At 45.1% G+C, this 17,324-nt stretch overlaps 1 protein-coding gene across 3 annotated transcripts in view; it reads right to left on the bottom strand.

Moving 5' to 3' along the window:
- TOP1 (DNA topoisomerase I) overlaps positions 1–8,378 on the bottom strand; it is a 96,599-nt gene extending 88,221 nt beyond the window's left edge. For 2 of the 3 annotated variants that reach the window (XM_025875597.2, XM_025875596.2), the window contains exons 1-2: positions 8,096–8,378; positions 7,761–7,785 (exon numbers count right to left, since the gene is read on the bottom strand). In XM_025875597.2, the coding sequence (XP_025731382.1) occupies positions 7,761–7,785; positions 8,096–8,128 (58 nt within the window). In that variant the 5' untranslated portion in view covers positions 8,129–8,378. The remainder of the gene's footprint in view (positions 1–7,760; positions 7,786–8,095) is intronic. The other variant, XM_025875595.2, reaches the window with a different exon arrangement.
- Between the last annotated feature and the right edge of the window lie 8,946 nt (positions 8,379–17,324).

Consider the following 17,324-nt stretch of genomic DNA (forward strand, 5'->3'; position numbering starts at 1 on the left):
CGGCTCAGGTCATGATCCTGGAGTCCCGGGATCGAGTCCCACATCGGCCTACCTGCTCAGCAGGGAGTCTACTTCTCCCTCTGACCCTCTTCCCTCTTGTGCTTTCTATCTCTCATTCTCTCTCTCAAATAAATAAATTAAAAAAAAATCTTTAAAAAAAATCACGAATAATGAATTCGGCATTTCCCTTACTAAATGCATCTAATAAAGATAAAGCTCTGGGTACCTTTTTTTAAATTGAGATATAATTGACATGTAAGTTCTGGGTATCTTTAAGAGAAAATCCATAGTTCTATTAAAGGGCTGAGAAATCAGCTACAGCAATATAGTTTCTTCATTTCTAAGCCCATCCCCTCTGAAAAGAAGTTTTCAGCAATGACAATCTTGCCTTATTCTTAGAAAAGAAGGAACCAGATACACATTTGGCTCCTACTTAGCCCAAACCTAGATATACCACCTTTCATTTTATAGTGGTTGCTTAATAATCAGAAGAGATCAGTGTAGGCTGTGAAGTTCAGTGAGGTAAAGACTCAACCAACTCTAGTTATATGCTACTGTTCACTGTGTAAATGTCAGAAGATTTAAAAGGTTATCAGGGAATACCAGTGAAGGAAGGAGTCACCAACATCAGTACCTGAAACCTAACGTTCAAAATAAAGATCCATTGCAGAATAGAAGCTGTCTGACCAAAGTTTAAATTTTAAAATGTGGGCAAAGAGGCTCTCTATATACTTATTTAAATCTCAATAGTTTGTGAAGCATAGAAATATCATCCCTATCTATATATGACAAAACAAGGTTTGGCAGCCAGGGTTAAGTTTCATACAAAGAATAGGGACTTATTTAGATTTCTCTACTCGAATTTTCTACTTTACCCCAGCTGCTCAAGAACGTTATCTCCCCACGGCCTCCCTCTTCATCACTTATACCCTTTAGTATCAATCTGGTTCCAGCCTTAACACCAAAGCATCTCTTTAATACCTAGCTCTCCAGATGCAAGGGGTCTAAACTATCTTTACCAGAACATAATTAAGGGCAGGCTGTGACATCTCTTACTAGAAGCTTACCAATTAGTCTGGGATTTCTGGAATCTAGACCAGGCAGTATGCTACCAAAAAGGGGAGCTGAGAAGGTGTAAAAGGCAAAGTTTTCCTTTCTTGGTCGCAGGTTCTCCCATAAACCTATGCAATCTGTACTATTCCCATTAAATTCAGATTTAATGAATACAAAAATGTGATGTCTACTAACCTCTCAAAATTTGTTCCTTTCCTCCTACTTCCCCTTCTACTCCATAGCAAGAGCTCAGATAACAGACTACAAATGAAGAGGCTACCTTATAGGAATTGGATAAAGTAAGAGGTCTTAGCCAGTGAGACCCCCTAATTTACTGATCCTGAAACCTGCTAGGTTTAAGTCTTCTGTCCAACCAGTATTCTGCTCACAAACCTTTATAAATCTGGGGATTCATATATGGCAACAAAATTAAAATCTGGGCTTTTACAAAGTGGCAAAGGGTGCATTTCTTGTGTACTCTAGTGTAGAACTATTCTTAAACTTAAAACATTCTTGGGAGGCGGGTAAACTCCAAACAGCCAAGGGTATCTCCTTCAAGAAAGATCCCAGGCATCTATCTTTGCTAGGCTGTACTAAGAAAAATACAAAGAATATTGAGTCCAAGAGTTGGCAGATTTTTGTTCTTAAAACATAGGAAGATGTCAGAATACTCAGGTATCTATGAAACTTGTTCTCAACAGCAAAGACAAGAGAATTAAAGTCCCCAATAATGCTGATTGCTTTAACATCTTTTATTGGAGCCTATCTAGGTGTACTTCAGGAATGCTAATGAATGGAGTTCTTTGGGTCCTTAAATCCACAGAAACAAAGTTAACTTCAAAGGCTCAGAGAGGAATTAACAGCCTGGTAGATATGCACCTCTACCCTAAATCGAATGGAGGGAGCATGAGGGATATGTAAATAAAAATATCTACTATGAATTTCAGAAAAATTCTCAAGAACAATACACAAAGGTAAAGGTGGCAGGGAGACAACTGAATGGATATAAAAACTTAAGCCAACAAATTGAAAATGAGTACTGTCCAAAAAAGAAATTTAAAACTTAAGCTGCCTCTCTCCCTTAGTTTCTTTCTCTACTAAAATTTAGAGACATAAATGACAGATAAAGATAAACAAGGTTCTAGCTTGATGGTATTACAAACTATATACCCTAAGATATACTTGAGATAATCAGTAAAATCACTTCTCTCCCAGTATGAAAAATACTTAAGACTCTTTCTTGAACATACAGAATAAAAATTATGTTAAACAGTATCTATTTGCTGTTAAGTCAGCATACGGTCATTTCCTATAGCCCTACCAAAAATACCATTAATATCTAACATATTTTATAAGCTTTTCCCCACTCAATAATAAAGCCTAGGCTACCAAGATACCCGCCCTCCCTACCCCCAATCTTTATCCCCCTCCACAGTACCCAGGCACTGGTGCTATCAACACAGAGCATAAGACACACACCTAGATAGGCAGGTTGTGGGGGAAGGGCAGGGGCTGGTAAAATGCTAATTATTCCTTGCCTCGTTAGATTTCCTACATCAGTGACTGGCCTGCAGCCACAGGGATGTATCTCAAACTTCATTTACAAGGCATGGAAATACAGAGAAAAGACTTGTTCCAAGTATTACTACTCAAAGTTTAAACACAATCTGAAAGCTTCCTTTAAACACAATACCTCATTCACTTCTTAAAGTCCAGTTAGGAACTTCTCCCATCTCAACCTTTTTACCTTAAGAAGCCATATTCTCAACAGTTTGCCCAAACACCCTTATTATGCAAAGTTATTGGTTCAAAGTAATTAAGGAGCAGATTATCTAAACCATAGGACACAGAAAAGTCACTCAACTGACTCTCCCACAAAGAAATGCAATGAATTAACTATATTTTACCATTTTTTCAAGGTTTTTTTTTTTTTTAAACCTCAGGGTCCCACATCAAATATTTATTTAAAGCCTCATTCAAAAGTAAACAATTACATTTGAATCCATTTTTCCAAATAAAGCTAGAACTTTACTGGAGTTCAACAGAGTTTCATATGGGAAGTATGAAAACCCTCACAAAAACACACTTCTGGGGAAAGAACTTTGGGTTTGAAGAAAATTAGTTTTATTTTGCACTGCAAGTATGGCAAATGTTGTTAAAGATCCATAACACACATATGCATTCATACCCAAATAATTGAAATAACACACAATCTCATTATAATCTGAAGGCTCCTAAAATGAAATCTATCCATAAAATACAATAGAATCGTTTCCCTTACCCTTAGCAATAGAGGATAACCGTTACTATAATTAATATATCACACAAAGCTTTCTCAAACGTATTTACATATTTAAAAGGCTGACAGTTTTTGCACTCCCCCCCATGCTGAAAACAAACAAAAAATCCCATCGGCCTAATTTTGGAATGTAATTTTTAAGACATGTTAAGAATCCCTGGCTCTTGTATATTGTATAAATGGATAACAATTCACTAAGACCCAGAACAAATTAATGAATCACTCTTGCAAACTCTCACAATTCCTCATTTTTATGCTGATGTTAAAGAAAAAAGCCAGACAATTCTTTTTTTTTTTTTTTTTTTTTGCTGCTATTGATTAAAATGAGATTTGGGGACTGATTCTGGCTTTCTACTTTCCATTTTATCTACTTACCAAAGAAAAGTATGAGCTGGAGACCTCAATATTACCTAGTTTTCACCTTTCAAACTATGAGGTATTTCTGATTCCTTTAATAACTCCTGGATATTCTAGTTTTACCGGAAACATCTAAAATTTGTTTGGGAGTTCTGATACGCTAGTAATCTAAAAAGCACATGTTGACAAGCAACTTTGTTTCACGTCTAAGTGTAGTATAAAGATTCCACAGTAGTCACTAATTCTGACAAGGTGCCCCAAGGAGTTTGGTTGTAGAAGGAAAGAAAATACCAGAGCCCGATGCTTAAGTGTTTCTGGACTGAGCGGGAAGATGTGCCAGATTTCATTTGAAGGTGCCATCAGTTTGCAGTTTTAAAACTGTGATGGGAATTTCCAGATAGCCACATCATCAATCTTTCCACCCCCCACCTCAATCTGCAACTAACACACAGAAATACAACTGTTAGCATCAGAGACAATTTATATTTAATTCCTCCCTATAACCTGAATCCAGTAAGCCAACCAGAATCAACACCAAACATGACGTCAAACTATGATCCCATATAACATTACTTAGACTAACTAATCACTAACTGAATCAAGCCGTATACTTTGCTCATCGCAGGGAGGGAGGAACCCCACAGATCCAGAGCAGACAGGCAAAAACTCCAAGTCCTTGAAACAGCAGAAGGAAGGATCACTAAACCCCCAACATGACGTTACCTTTATCAACTCTACAGATAGCTCAGCAGTCTGCACAGTACTGTAATAATGACTTAGCCCCACTACAGTTAGTGCTACCAACACTGAGAAAGAAAAGAGGTAGGTAAAGGATTATGGTTTCTGCTCCTGAAACTCCCAGCTCACCGTCAATATTTTAAATATAAACGCACTTCACAAATAACAGATTTTCTCAGCAGTTGAGTATGGGCCAGAACGTTGTAAATTCCAAACGAACAGCAACAGTTTTAACTATTGTAAAGAATGAGCTCCAAAGGACAAAAAGTCTTTTAGATCTTAAGGGATGAGGGATGTTTGTATATATGAACTTGCGCAGTTAATCTGTAAGTTGGGTTAAGTCCACTTAAGATCATGCTTAAGCAAACTCTTCTTAATACAAAGATCAATAATGACATGTCTGAGTATAATTAAACACTGATTTTTATTTTTTAAAAACTGTCTTCCATAGTTACATAAATCAATCACTAGTTACCAGGGTATTACTTAGGAGAGCAAGCACACAGTTGCTAACACTATATCTTTCTTCTAGACAGTATTTACAAAGATAATTACTCCAGTGTCAGACACTTAGGATGGTGGGGAGGCAGTTAAAGTGCTTTTTCTCTTGAAGGAGCAGGTTTAGTTAAAACGCAAATGACAAACTATCAAATCCTTCCCTCCCACATTTATCAGCTCTGTAAAAAAGTAGAGATGTGTAGCTTTAATTTTGTCATACTGCAATCATATCTACAGCATACTGGCTAAGCTTGGGAGCTTTGGAATGCCAGACTCACCGGCCCGTGAGCAAGCTAGTAAACACAGTGGAGTCTCAGTCTCCTCATCTATAGAACAGAAATAATAGTACCTAACTCATAGGGTCCTTCCAAGGATTAAATCAAATTAGATGATCATCCATGGGAAGACCAGAGATTTGTGCCAGGCAGACACTAAGCGTTCAATAAATACTAACAATCACAAGTGATCACATTCTCAAAGTCAATATACTCAGTTTACTTCGGTTTCTATAAAAATGGCATTAAAGATCAATAATTTACCCAGCTAACAATCATCACATACTCAGTAATTCCTTTGCATAATTTAAGTGAGAACCATGGAGATTAACCTTCTGAGAAAGGACTAAACTTTGTTTCACTACTAAATACACCACATACTAAGCCCAATCTTAAAGTCAAAAGAACATTTTTCCTGTGTTAAGCTCCTACCTTCCTCCAAGAGAGGTCAAAAGGACTCTACATCCTCATCTGCCACATCCTTTCTTTGCTCCCACATTCCCAAGAAACATCTATACTTGGGGCGCCGGGGTGGCTCAGTCGTCAGGCATCTGCCTTCGGCTCGGGTCATGGTCCCAGGGTCCTGGGATTGAGCCCCGCGTTGGGCTCCCTGCTCGGCGGGAAGCCTGCTTCTCCCTCTCCCACTCCCCCTGCCTGTGTTCCCTATCTCCCTGTGTCTCTCTCTGTCAAATAAATAAATAAAATCTTAAAAAAAAAAAAAAGAAAGAAACATCTATACTCTTTGCAGCTTTCTCAACTGCAGGGGACTCATCACCCTTTTAAAATCCTGATAGGTTAGCTAAACATAGTTAAGAAATACTCCAACTCGACACTCAGCACCTAGTCTTACACAACACTCGACTCAGAAGTCACCTCCTCTGAGAAATTTCCCCACCCGCAGACAAAATTAAGTCCCCTAATTTCTCAAAGCATTTTGGGTATACATACACCTCATCACCTACCTTATAATTAACTAATTATGTCTCTCCCAATAGACTAGACTAAGGGCAAGAAGCACTGTGACCAAAGGTTCAGCTCTAGCACGACGCAATGTGTGGCACTTATTAGGTGGTCAAGAAATGCTACACTTTAATTTAACCACAATCCTTCCTTGCAGAGTCACATCTCTTGTTAGATGCCCACTACAACTCTGAACATAAGGCTGCTCTCAGCAGAGCAGGCTAACACGATGGACTGCTGATTACAACATCAGAAAACCTACTCATCAGCTTCTCCCATTGGAGAGGTTCCCGGAACCCGAACTCAACTGAGCAGGATTATGTACCATCAGAATCAGTGGGAATTCCCAGCACACTACAGAGGATACCTTCTCCTTCAATAAGATTGTTGAAAAGCCCACAGGGTGAGCTTTTTATTGGGGGAATCTTCACTGAATGACTGAAGTGGAAATACTCAAAGAATAAATGCCTTGATTCGGCTGATAAGGGGTCAAAAACATAAAGATCTGGGAAAAGCAACCTAGCTCTTGATTCCTGAAAAACAGCGGCTTCTAAAAAAGAACAGGAAACAGGGGTGGGTGCTGGCTACTCTTTGTTTCAATAAGTAAAATCTTTTTCTTCCCCACAGCCCAAAAGAAAAGGCCAATACACCAGAGTCCAGATGAGATGCTCAACAACCTTTCCTCCTGACAAGTACACTAAACTGCGGTTCTAAAAAAACAAAAACACTGCATTAGGAACCTCAGCCACCATGAAAAGTTCTAGTCAGGAATACTTTAATTTTTTAAAAAAAAATCTATATACCCGAATCCAACATTTACATTGGACGGCCCATAGAGAACTTGCAAACTTTCTGAAGGGAGGTACTGCTACTACCTTTGCAAAGAACACAACTTGAGAAAAACAACCTCAAAATGTGATAAACTCCACAAAGCACGGCTTTAGTTTTAGAACCATAATTCCCATCATAAACATCTTACACCCCCACCCCCACCCCAAATCAACAGTTGCCGAAAGGTATCTTTCATTCTGGAAACAGAAAAGGAAACAAGCAAGAAGCAGAAAGGGAATAACCCCCAAAATAAAGTTCTCCTTTGAAAAAATGGTAACAATTCAGTCTCCCACCCTTCCCTCTCTGGTGAGGTCTGTGATTTATACGGCTTTGCTCTGCAGAAAGCTCCTTCTGGGCAGCTCAAGGAAAGAGCCGAGGGAGGGAGAGAAAGAGACACAGGCACAGAAAGGAGAGGAGAGAAAAAGAAAATGGCGCAGAGACTAAGTCCCGACTGTCGACAAGGCGACTTTCCCGGGAGGAATCCGGGCCAGGAAAGGCTGCCCGAAGCCCCGCGGCGGGCGACGCCGGGTCTCCGTTGCCCCCTCTTGGGAGGGCCGCGATCTGGGGGGGGCTGGGGTCCCCGGAAAGGGGGTCCAGAGGCGGCCCGATGGGAACAATGGGGCCGGTGAGCGAGGAGCCGGGACTTAGTCTCTGGGACGCCATGTCTGTCCTCTGCCCGGCTCCGGCCGGGCGCGGGGTAGGCGGCCGGCAGCTGGGGGACCCGGGGTCGGGGCGGGGGGCACACTCACCATTCAATCGGAAATCCGCTTCAATCTGGAGAGAGAAAAGGAGGTAATATGAACAAACAGGCTCCTTTCACCCCGCGAGAGGCGAGCGCGCGGGGCCGGGGGCCTAGCCCACCCTGCGCCCCCGGGGTAAGGGGGCCCCGGGAACGGCCATAAGGGGCAAACATCCCCCCAATCTGTAACTTCGAGGCATTCGCCCGAGGCCTAGCGCGCCCAGCTCCGCCGCCCGGCCGCCCCTGGCCGGGGGTTCCGGCCTGTCAAAGCGGCCGGGCCGGGGCCTGCGCCGGGGGTCGCGGAGGGCCGGGGCGGGGCGCCGGGAGGATCCGGCCGAGCCGTACCTGGGAATCGTTGTGCAGATGGTCCCCACTCATGTCGGCCGGAGCGGCGAGTGCGGCGGGCGGCGAGGGGCGCCGAGGAGACGCAGACTGTCGGGACCGGCCTGTGCGGGCGGACGGGGGCTCCCGGAGACTCCCGGAAGCGCGGGTATGCGGCGGCGGCTGCGGGCCTGAGACTCCCGGAACGGCTGAGACGGCAACAGCGGCAGCGACGCTGACTGACTGCCGGGCAGGCGGCGAGAGCGGACCACAGCAGTTGTGTAACAGCCTAAGTTCGCATTTCGGCTTACTGCGCCTGCGCGGCCGCTTTTAAACGCGACGTCGGCGACGTCAGAGACTCGCGGAAAGAGGCTGAGGGTTGCGAGGGCCCGCCCCCCCCGCGCTTCCAAAGGCCGACCCGACTTTGCATCGCGAGCCCCGCCCCCTAGCCCAAGCGCGCCGCTGTGATTTGCATAAGGAGCCGACTCCTCCCACGGCCGCCCACTCAGAACAACCTTTCCTTCCTCTCCAGCGCCTTTTCTCGGAACCTCGTACTCCGCTGCGAAGCAGTGCGCAGGCGCAGCCCGGACACCGCCCCCGGACCCCGGCCGGCACCGCGGCCACGTGGTGGGCCTTTAAAGGCCGCGGCGGGACCGCGGCAGCTCTGGGCGGAGTTGCCGTCCTGCTTCTCTATCTCTTTGCAGCTGAACATACTTTGGCCACATGAGCCCCAGACCTTTCACCAGCTCCTCTTCGCTCGCTAACCGGACCCCGAGGCCGCCGGGAGGCAGGAGGTCCCTCCCTAGTCTTTGTCCAGGCCTTCCAACATTCTGCATTCTTTCACTCCACTTCTTAAATTTTATTTTAATTTTTTAACCAAGCAAAAATCTGGTTTAGCTTCAGTTTTCAGCCGGGTACGTATAGTCCTGGGTCGCAAGAGCCCTAATTTCATTGGTTCATTCCACAAACATTGAGCATCTACTGTGAGCCAGGAATCGTGCTGAAAAAGGTGATGCAAAGGGCCAAAGGGAATGGGACCTCTGGGTAAACAGGACCTGCCTCTGTCCATTGCTGTATCCCTAGCACACTATGGGGCAGAAGTGAGATGAATAGGCCTGCCGTTTATGGAGCACCTACTGTGTTCTCTACTCTGAATCCACAGGATAGCCCTGCGGGGCTATTTTATTAAACTGTGTCAGGGATAAGTGACCTACAACCTCCTGTCTGACATCTACATTTGGATACCTCACAAGGTTCTTCAGGGCTGAACTCGTCATCTTCTTCCACCCAGCTAGAAAAGCTCCACCATGGACACCTTCCTCCTTCCTTTCTCATTAGTCCAGCTGATTGCATCTCTTAAACCCATCTACCTCTTCTGCCCACGCATCTGTCAAAATCTGCGTTATCTCTTGCTTGGATTATCATAATACACTCCTAACAAGTCCCTCCTTCCACTCTGGCCTTCCCACAAGCTGCTAGCCAACAGTAGCCAAAGTGAAATTTTCAACGTGCAGATCTAACTTACCCCTTCCCACAATACTTCCCATCACTGTGGTATAAAGCTCAGAATTCTTCAAGTAGCCGCCGGGGCCCTGCTACATAACCTGCTTCATTCAAGTGTGACCTTTGTGAATTTTGCCATATCTATTAACCTCTTCCACTATTTTACTTAATATTTTAATTGATCCCCTTCTTTACTTAGCTTCCTCCTAAGTAATAATATCTATGAAATAATAATGTCTATGAAATCATTTACAAATAAATATGAAAAGTGCCCATCCATGGACCCTTGAAATCATCGCATCTAGTGGTGAGCACTTTGGGGTTCATTCTTGTGAATACTTCAAAGTTCAACCTTAATTTCACTTTCTCAAAGTGATCCCCCCTCCCACATTCTCTGACTCCCTCTTTCCTCACCCAGATCAAGTGCCCCTCATAGAGTGTCTTTTCCTTTGTAATACTTATCACAATTGTTATTAAGTTACTAAAGGGGGGGCGCCTGGGTGGCTCAGATGGTTAAGCGTCTGCCTTCCGCTCAGGTCATGATCCCAGGGTCCTGGGATCCAGCCCCGCATTGGGCTCCTTGCTCAGTGGGAAGCCTCCTTCTCCCTCTCCTTCTACTGCTCCCCCTGCTTGTGCTTTCTCGCTCTCTCTGTCAAATAAATAAAATCTTTAAAAAAAAAAAAAAAGTTACTAAAGGGGGTAATGAGTGATTTTATATCTATCTCCCCTATTGAACCCAAGGTTTCTCTTGGTTGATGCTTCATCCCCAGCACCCAGCAACAGATCCTACAGAAGACGCATGCAGGGCGCCTGGGTGGCTCAGTCGTTAAGCATCTGCCTTCAGCTCAGGTCATGATCCCAGGGTCCTTGGATCGAGTCCCACATCGGGCTCCCCGCTCAGCGGGAAGCCTGCTTCTCCCTCTCCCGTTCCCCAGCTTGTGTTCCCTCTCTCGCTGTCTCTCTCTCTCTCTCTCTCTCTCTGTCAATTAAATAAAATCTTAAAAAAAAAAAAGCAGGGTAATACAGTGGTCAGGAGCACACACATGGAAGTCAAATAAATCTAGGTGTGAATTCTGCTCTGCTGTTTATAAGCTGTGTAACCTCAGGCATGTTGATTAACTTCTCTGAGCCCCAGTTTCCTTCTCTGGACAATGATGATAATGGTGGAATTTTATTTGACTATGAAAAAAAAATTTCTTGAGAACACACAGCTGGTAGGTGCTGAATTTTGGATTTAAACTCAGGTCTCCCTGACTCCAAAGGTTTGTTCTTTCTCTCAAGCAATCTGCCAGAACCAGTTTCACCTTGCTAGTGGTGTCTTTCAATAGACTTCCCATCTCAGAATCAATCCTAGGCCACCAGGTGAGGCATTTCGATCCTATCTGTCTGTTGCAGTTAGGCCAAGAGAATTCAAGGACTGCCTTAGGGAATAACAGGGCCTCCTAGCACTACTCTACTGCCAGCACCCAAAGCCCAGGGAGAATCTGCATTTAATTTCCAGGTCGCTCCAAGGAAGATCTGGGTAGGCATAAAAACAGATTACAGACTTCAAAATGGCATAGCAGGTGTGGTCCCATGCACAAACCTGCAGGTGTACAGGCATCTTAACAGAGGCTGAATTTCTCTGCCATCATGTGTGGCTGGCAGAGTTCAGAGGTTGATTGGCTTACCCAAGCCCACAGGGCCACTCTGACTCTTAACACCCCAAACCAGTGTCCCTGCAATATGGCCCATCTACCCCTAGTACTTGAGAAAATTCTAGGTAGTGCATGGACAAACACTTTTACTTTAATTGTTATGTATATATTTCCATGTGTATGAGAAAAAAAAATTTAACCACCACGTCAAATCCATGATTTTAAGGATATAACTGTTTAAGATGAGGCTTTTAAAAAGTTGGTTGATTGGGATGCCTGGGTGGCTCAGTTGGTTAAGCATCTGCCTTCAGCTCAGGTCATGGTCCCAGGGGGTCCTGGGATCTAGTCCCTTGTCGGGCTCCTTGCTCAGCGGGGAGCCTGCTTCTCCCTCTACCTGCTCTGCCTGCTGCTCACCCTGCTTTGCATGCATGCTCTCTCTCTCTGACAAATAAATAAATAAAATCTTTAAAAAAAAGTTAGTTGATTGAGGGACACCCGGGTGGCTCAGTCAGTTAAGCATCTGCCTTCGGCTCAGGTCATGATGCCGGAGTCCCCAGGATCAAGCCCCACATCAAGCTCCCTGCTCAGCAGGGAGTCTGCTTCTCCCTCTGCCCCTGACCCCATTCGTGCTCTCTCTCTCTCTCGTTCTCTCTCAAATAAAAAATAAATAAAATCTTTTTAAAAACTTTAAAAAATAAAAAGTTGGTTGATTGATTTAAATAAAAATGTCAAATAATAGCACAGAGGGGACATATAAGACAAACTCCAGGAAGGTCATAGACAAATAAATGAGGCTTGGGAAACACTCCTTTAAATCAAGACTGCTCACTCATGGACCATCCCAGCCCCTATAAAAACAACTAGCAGATGACAGCTGATGTTGTAGGCCTGTTTCCAAAGTATGCACTGTGAAAGGGGGATGATTTATAGTTATTCCAGTAGAAGAAGGGCTCCATACACACATACGTTGTTGTGATTTAAGGTGAAACAGGTCTTTTCCCATAGGACTTCTCAGATTTCTCAATATTCTAATACATACACGAATCTTAAAGAGAAGGACAAGGCATGCAACATCTCCAAAATGTATGTACGCTCAGAAACCCTTTTTTCCACACTACCTTTTGAGACAGGTCTCTTTGGAATGATCAGAACTCAGGCCACCTGGTCTAGGTTGTCACCCAAGATCCAGCCTGCTTTCGTTTGCTTCTGAGTCTCTTGGGATTGTTCTTCTCACCTTGGTCCAACACTTGGCTTCCAGAACTGAACACCCATAAGGTTGTCTGAACAACCTCTGCTTTTCAGGGAACTGTCCTTTTGCACCTTGTACACATATGTATAAATATGCAGCTGTCCCTCTGGCTACAGTTGTTTGGCCCAGGTTGATTCAAGATGAGTCACTCGGATCAGCTTCCTTGAGACTTTGGAACTGGGAAGGAGGGAGTGGTTTGGTTTCTGTTCCTGTGGATGGATCTATATATAGTAGGTACACTGGGGAGCTGCCCTGGTGGTATTTTCTGTCAAGAGGGCCAGAAAAAAATGGGGAAGGGGGAGAGAAGGAGGAGGAGAAGAGAAGGCCCTGATGGAGTTCAAGGCTCTGGTTCCTACTATCTCCTCAGGCCTTATTTCACTCCTGGTCCTATACCTTTAAATAAATCCCCCCTTTTACTCAATTAAGCACCAATGGTCACTTAAGACCAAGAGCTCTGAGTAATACTCAGTCCTAATCTACACTTGACTCCTGGGCACTCTTCAAGGCCTGTCACCGTTTGGCCCCAGCTCTGGACCCCTTATGTTATGCCCCCTGGACGCCCTTCCCGGCATTTTGACACTGGATGCTGGCACAGTCTCCACCCCACCAATTCTTGGGCAGCAGTATCTTCTGGAAGTCCTCCTTGCCTGTGGCACCTTGTCTAAGGACCTGCTGCCTTTTGAGATTTGGACACCCCAGGAAGGAGACTCAGATTAACGATCCCAGTACCAACCGGAAACACCCTCTGACTGCTGGTAATTAAACAGCTCAGCAAAGGTTGACATTTGTGGAATAAAAAGAAAAGAACTAACAGGAAAACTGACAACCCTTGAGTCTAGAATGATAGAACAGCAACAAGGGTGTAGGAGCCTGGCCATGTGCCTCAGGGTGAGGAGGAGAGTCCACTTTCACGTACTTCCTTTTATCTTCCTGCCAGAAGACATCCGTTCTGTGATGAGGACATTTATGCATTCAACCAATATTCCATGAAGAATGAAGGAATGGTGACTAGGTAGTAGATAGGAACTCACTACACCCTGGGAGTATTAATAAGACCTAATCCTCATTTTGGAGGAGTTCCTAGTCTGATAATGAGACAGACATATTCCCCAACCATTACCATAAGGTACAAAGAAGAACAGGGAAGAGGGGGCCGGCTGCCAGTTGCTGTGGGAATGCTCGGGTGGGGAAATCACATCCTCCTCACCAGTGGTGGTAGTAGGGGCAATATTAGGAAAGGCTTCCCGTTGGGTGCCATTCCTGACAGACGAGGAGGGACCAGCCTGTGGAATAGAAGGGAAGGTATTGTAGCAAGAAGAACAAGCTATGCAGAGGTAGAGAGTCATGGGCATGAGAGTAGCTGTGGTCAGAAGGAAGCAAAGGGTACAGGTGACATACACCAGGGGAGGAGGCTGGGAAGGTGGAGAGGTCTCTCCCAGGGACTGCGGAGCCATTTCAGGGTGAGCAGGTGTGAGAACGACCAGGGGCAGCAGAGTGGGGACAGTCTGGCAGAGCTGGCCCTGGAGACAGGCGAGTCAGGAGGCCCGTGGAGCCTGCAGCAAGTGCTTCAGAAGCATCATTAACCATGGTGGATCACTCAGAAAGACTGTGAAGATGCAGACTGTCACAAGGGGACAGCCCAAAGAGAAGCTGTGACAGTGGTTCTCTCCGGCGTTCCCTCTCACAGGGCATGACTGCTGGGATGGCCTGTGGCTGCTCAGGTCCCACGGCTTCCAACCCGAGAACGGCAGGTGTGGGGAGGCAAAGAGGCAGAAACTGGGGCTCCAGGAGATACTGGAAAATTCTCGGAGTGAGAGAAACCCCAAGCTGACCCAGCATGACTCTCTAAGAAAATGGAACAAAAGTAGCAGCCTTGCTTAATAACCAGCAGGTGACAACTTAGCCCAAATTAAAAAAAAAAATGTTTTTTAAGACTTATTTGTGTATGAGAGAGAGAGAGAGAGTGTGCATGTGGCGGGGAGGGGCAGAGGGAGAGGTGGAGAAAGAGAATCTCAAGCAGACTCCCCCCTGAGTGCAGAGTCCAATGTGGGACTCCATCTCAGCACACTCTGAGATCATGACCTGAGCTGAAATCAAGAGTGGGACGCTTAACCGACTGAGCCCCCCAGGTGCCCCCCAAATCAAGTTTGAAGACCTTTCTGTCTTATTTCCCATCCCTTAAACACTGTTGATCTGACTTCCATTCTAATCAGAGACTTCCTACTTTTCAAATAATATAGCCTTATTCTGCTCTACCTCCTCGCAGCACTCAGTGATGTGGATGGGCACATTCTCTAGGCCCATTCCATTTGGCGCCAATGACCACGAATTCTCTTGGTTTTCCTCCTACCCCTGCAAATGCCATTTTCTGCTCTCTTCCTCATCTCCCAGCACTTTGTAAATATCCCCAAGGCTTCTGCCATCAACCTACTCTTCTCTCTCTACCCGCCTCCTGGAAACTTTACAGATTCCATATTGACTTCTGTAGATAGCCTCTCAAATGGGTGTCTCTAGTCTTGACTTTTTTTTGGAGCTATAGAAAAATCTCCCCATCTGCCTATTGTATATGTCTGCTCAATGGCCCCCACAGTCCCCTGCCCCTGAGTTCAACTTTTCCCTGAATCTACCTTTCCCTTCTATGGTCAATGCTTGGTGAAATACTCCACCTGCTTCCAGTTGTGCAGGCTCAAAGCCTGGGAGCCTCTTGAATTGATTCTGTCCTCCACATTCATTAATGGCTACAACCTCTGAGAGTTGGCCAAGACCTGTAATTATTTGTCTCTCATTCCCTAGGATTCTCATGGCATCTGCCCCTTCACTGCATCTCTCTTTCTCTCTCTCTCTTTCTCTCTCTCTCTCTCTCACACACCCACACCCACATATACTCCAACTACAAGCCAGGTACTATGGCTAGTGCTAGGGATTTAGCCATGAAGTAGACAGATGTGGTCCCTGCCCTCAAGGACGTGGTAAGTGGGACAGACAAGAGGACAAGTAATTGCCATCTACCATGATAAGGGCTTTGGGGTTAAAGTACAGTGTGTTTGCTGTAGGAGCCCTTTAGCAGAGCTGTCATCCCAGAGTTAAGGAGACAAGCAAGGCTTCTCAGTGGAAACGACATTTAAACTGAAGCCTGAAGGTGGGAACAGAAGTTGGCCAGGTGAAGGTTAGGGAGGATAAAGAACACAAGTGGAGATGAGCCCTGGAGGTCAAGGAACAGATGGGCAAAGACTTGGAAACTGGGCAGAGTATGGTTCACTGGCGGAGCTTTTGGCAATTCAGGATGGCTGAGGCGCAGAGTATGGCATCGTGGTGAGAGATTGGCTGGGGGGCGGTAAGCAAGGCCTAACTCATGCAGGGTGTTTTGTGTTGGTTAAGGAGTTTGGAATTTATCCTGAGAGCGATGGGGAACCACTGGTGAGTTTTAAGCAACAGAGAGACATAGTCAATATGCATTTAGGAAATGTTACCTACAATATAAAAAAATAGATTTGAAGTAGTCAAGATTGGAGGCTTGTTAAACCACAGGTAAGAAGATTGATATTGTCATGTAGGCAAAAATGATGGTAATTATGCTTCTGATCCAAAAAACCATGAGGACAAAGAGAAGTGTATGCATTTGAGGGATATTCATGACAGAGGGTTGATGTATCAACAATTGACTATACATGTAAGAGAAAGGGAGAAGGGCAGATCAAGATATGGATGGAGATGTCATTCACAAAGGCAGGGAACACTTGGGGGTGACCTGGTGTGGGGGAAAGATGATGAGTTCAGCTCTTTACATTAACTCTGAGGTTAGCCAAGTCAAGATGTCTAGCAGGCGGTTAGATATATGGGTTTGGAGTTCAGGAGAGTGTGTGCGTAAAGTTGATACCTGAGGTCATTAGACTAGATGAGATCATCTGGGAGGGCCTAGAAGAAAAGCCTTATTTTAGGGATGGGCCTGCGTTAGGAAGTGAATAGGAGGTGAGGAAGTAGAGCATAGCAAGTTAGACAAGTTGTTCAAGAGGGCTTAGCCATAAATAGGAGGAGGAACATAATGCAGTAATCAGAATAACCTGGGGTTAAGAGGGTTTTTGTTTGTTTGAGAGAGAGAGCACAGGGGGAAGAGCAGGGGGGAAGGAACGCGAGAAAGAATTTCAAGCTGACTCCACACTGAGACAGAGTCTGACACGGGGCTCAGTCTCAGGACCCTGAGATCATGACCTGAGCCAAAACCAAGAGTTGGACGCTTAACTGACTGAGCCACCCAGGTACCCCTGTTTGTCTATTTTATGATGCGCAAGACATACTCATATTTAATAAAAGTGTCTGTTGATTTCTAGTTCAGGGTCTTTTGAATCATCCCAACCCCTTTGGTAAAGTACTAGCACAATTGAACCGATGTGCTTCCTTATCTTTCTGGATGAGATAAGGAGGCAGGTCCCTTTGGAGGAGACACCTCTTTTTGCCTCTCAGAAGCCACAGACTGCTTCAAACCTCACCTCCAGTATTCTGGAGTCTTTCCCTCCAGAACTCACTTGAGGATTGACTCAGAGAACTTGTTTCTTCAGGATGGCTCATCCAGGCCCCTGGGGATAGTCTCCTCCCAAAGGGCAGAGTCCAGTTGTGCATGATCTGTCTCTCCTTTCCAGGATTCCATTGCAGGTGCTAAGGAAGTGGTCTGCCAGATACCAGCTCTGCTGACAGACCTGGAGAAAGATAGCCGCAGCTCAGGGGATGGACGTTCCTCCTCGGATTCTATGATGATGACGTTAAGCTCTACTAACATTTCCTGATGCCTATTTGGTGCTGGGCCCTGGTAGTGCTGTGATGGACTGGAAGAATACAGTCCCGAAGAAGAGATGAATAAGTAAAGCAT

This window comes from Callorhinus ursinus, unplaced genomic scaffold (genome assembly GCF_003265705.2).
Source record: "Callorhinus ursinus isolate GAN/ISIS: 27379988/994484 unplaced genomic scaffold, GSC_fseal_2.0 scaffold38, whole genome shotgun sequence".
Taxonomy (NCBI): Eukaryota; Metazoa; Chordata; class Mammalia; order Carnivora; family Otariidae; genus Callorhinus; species Callorhinus ursinus.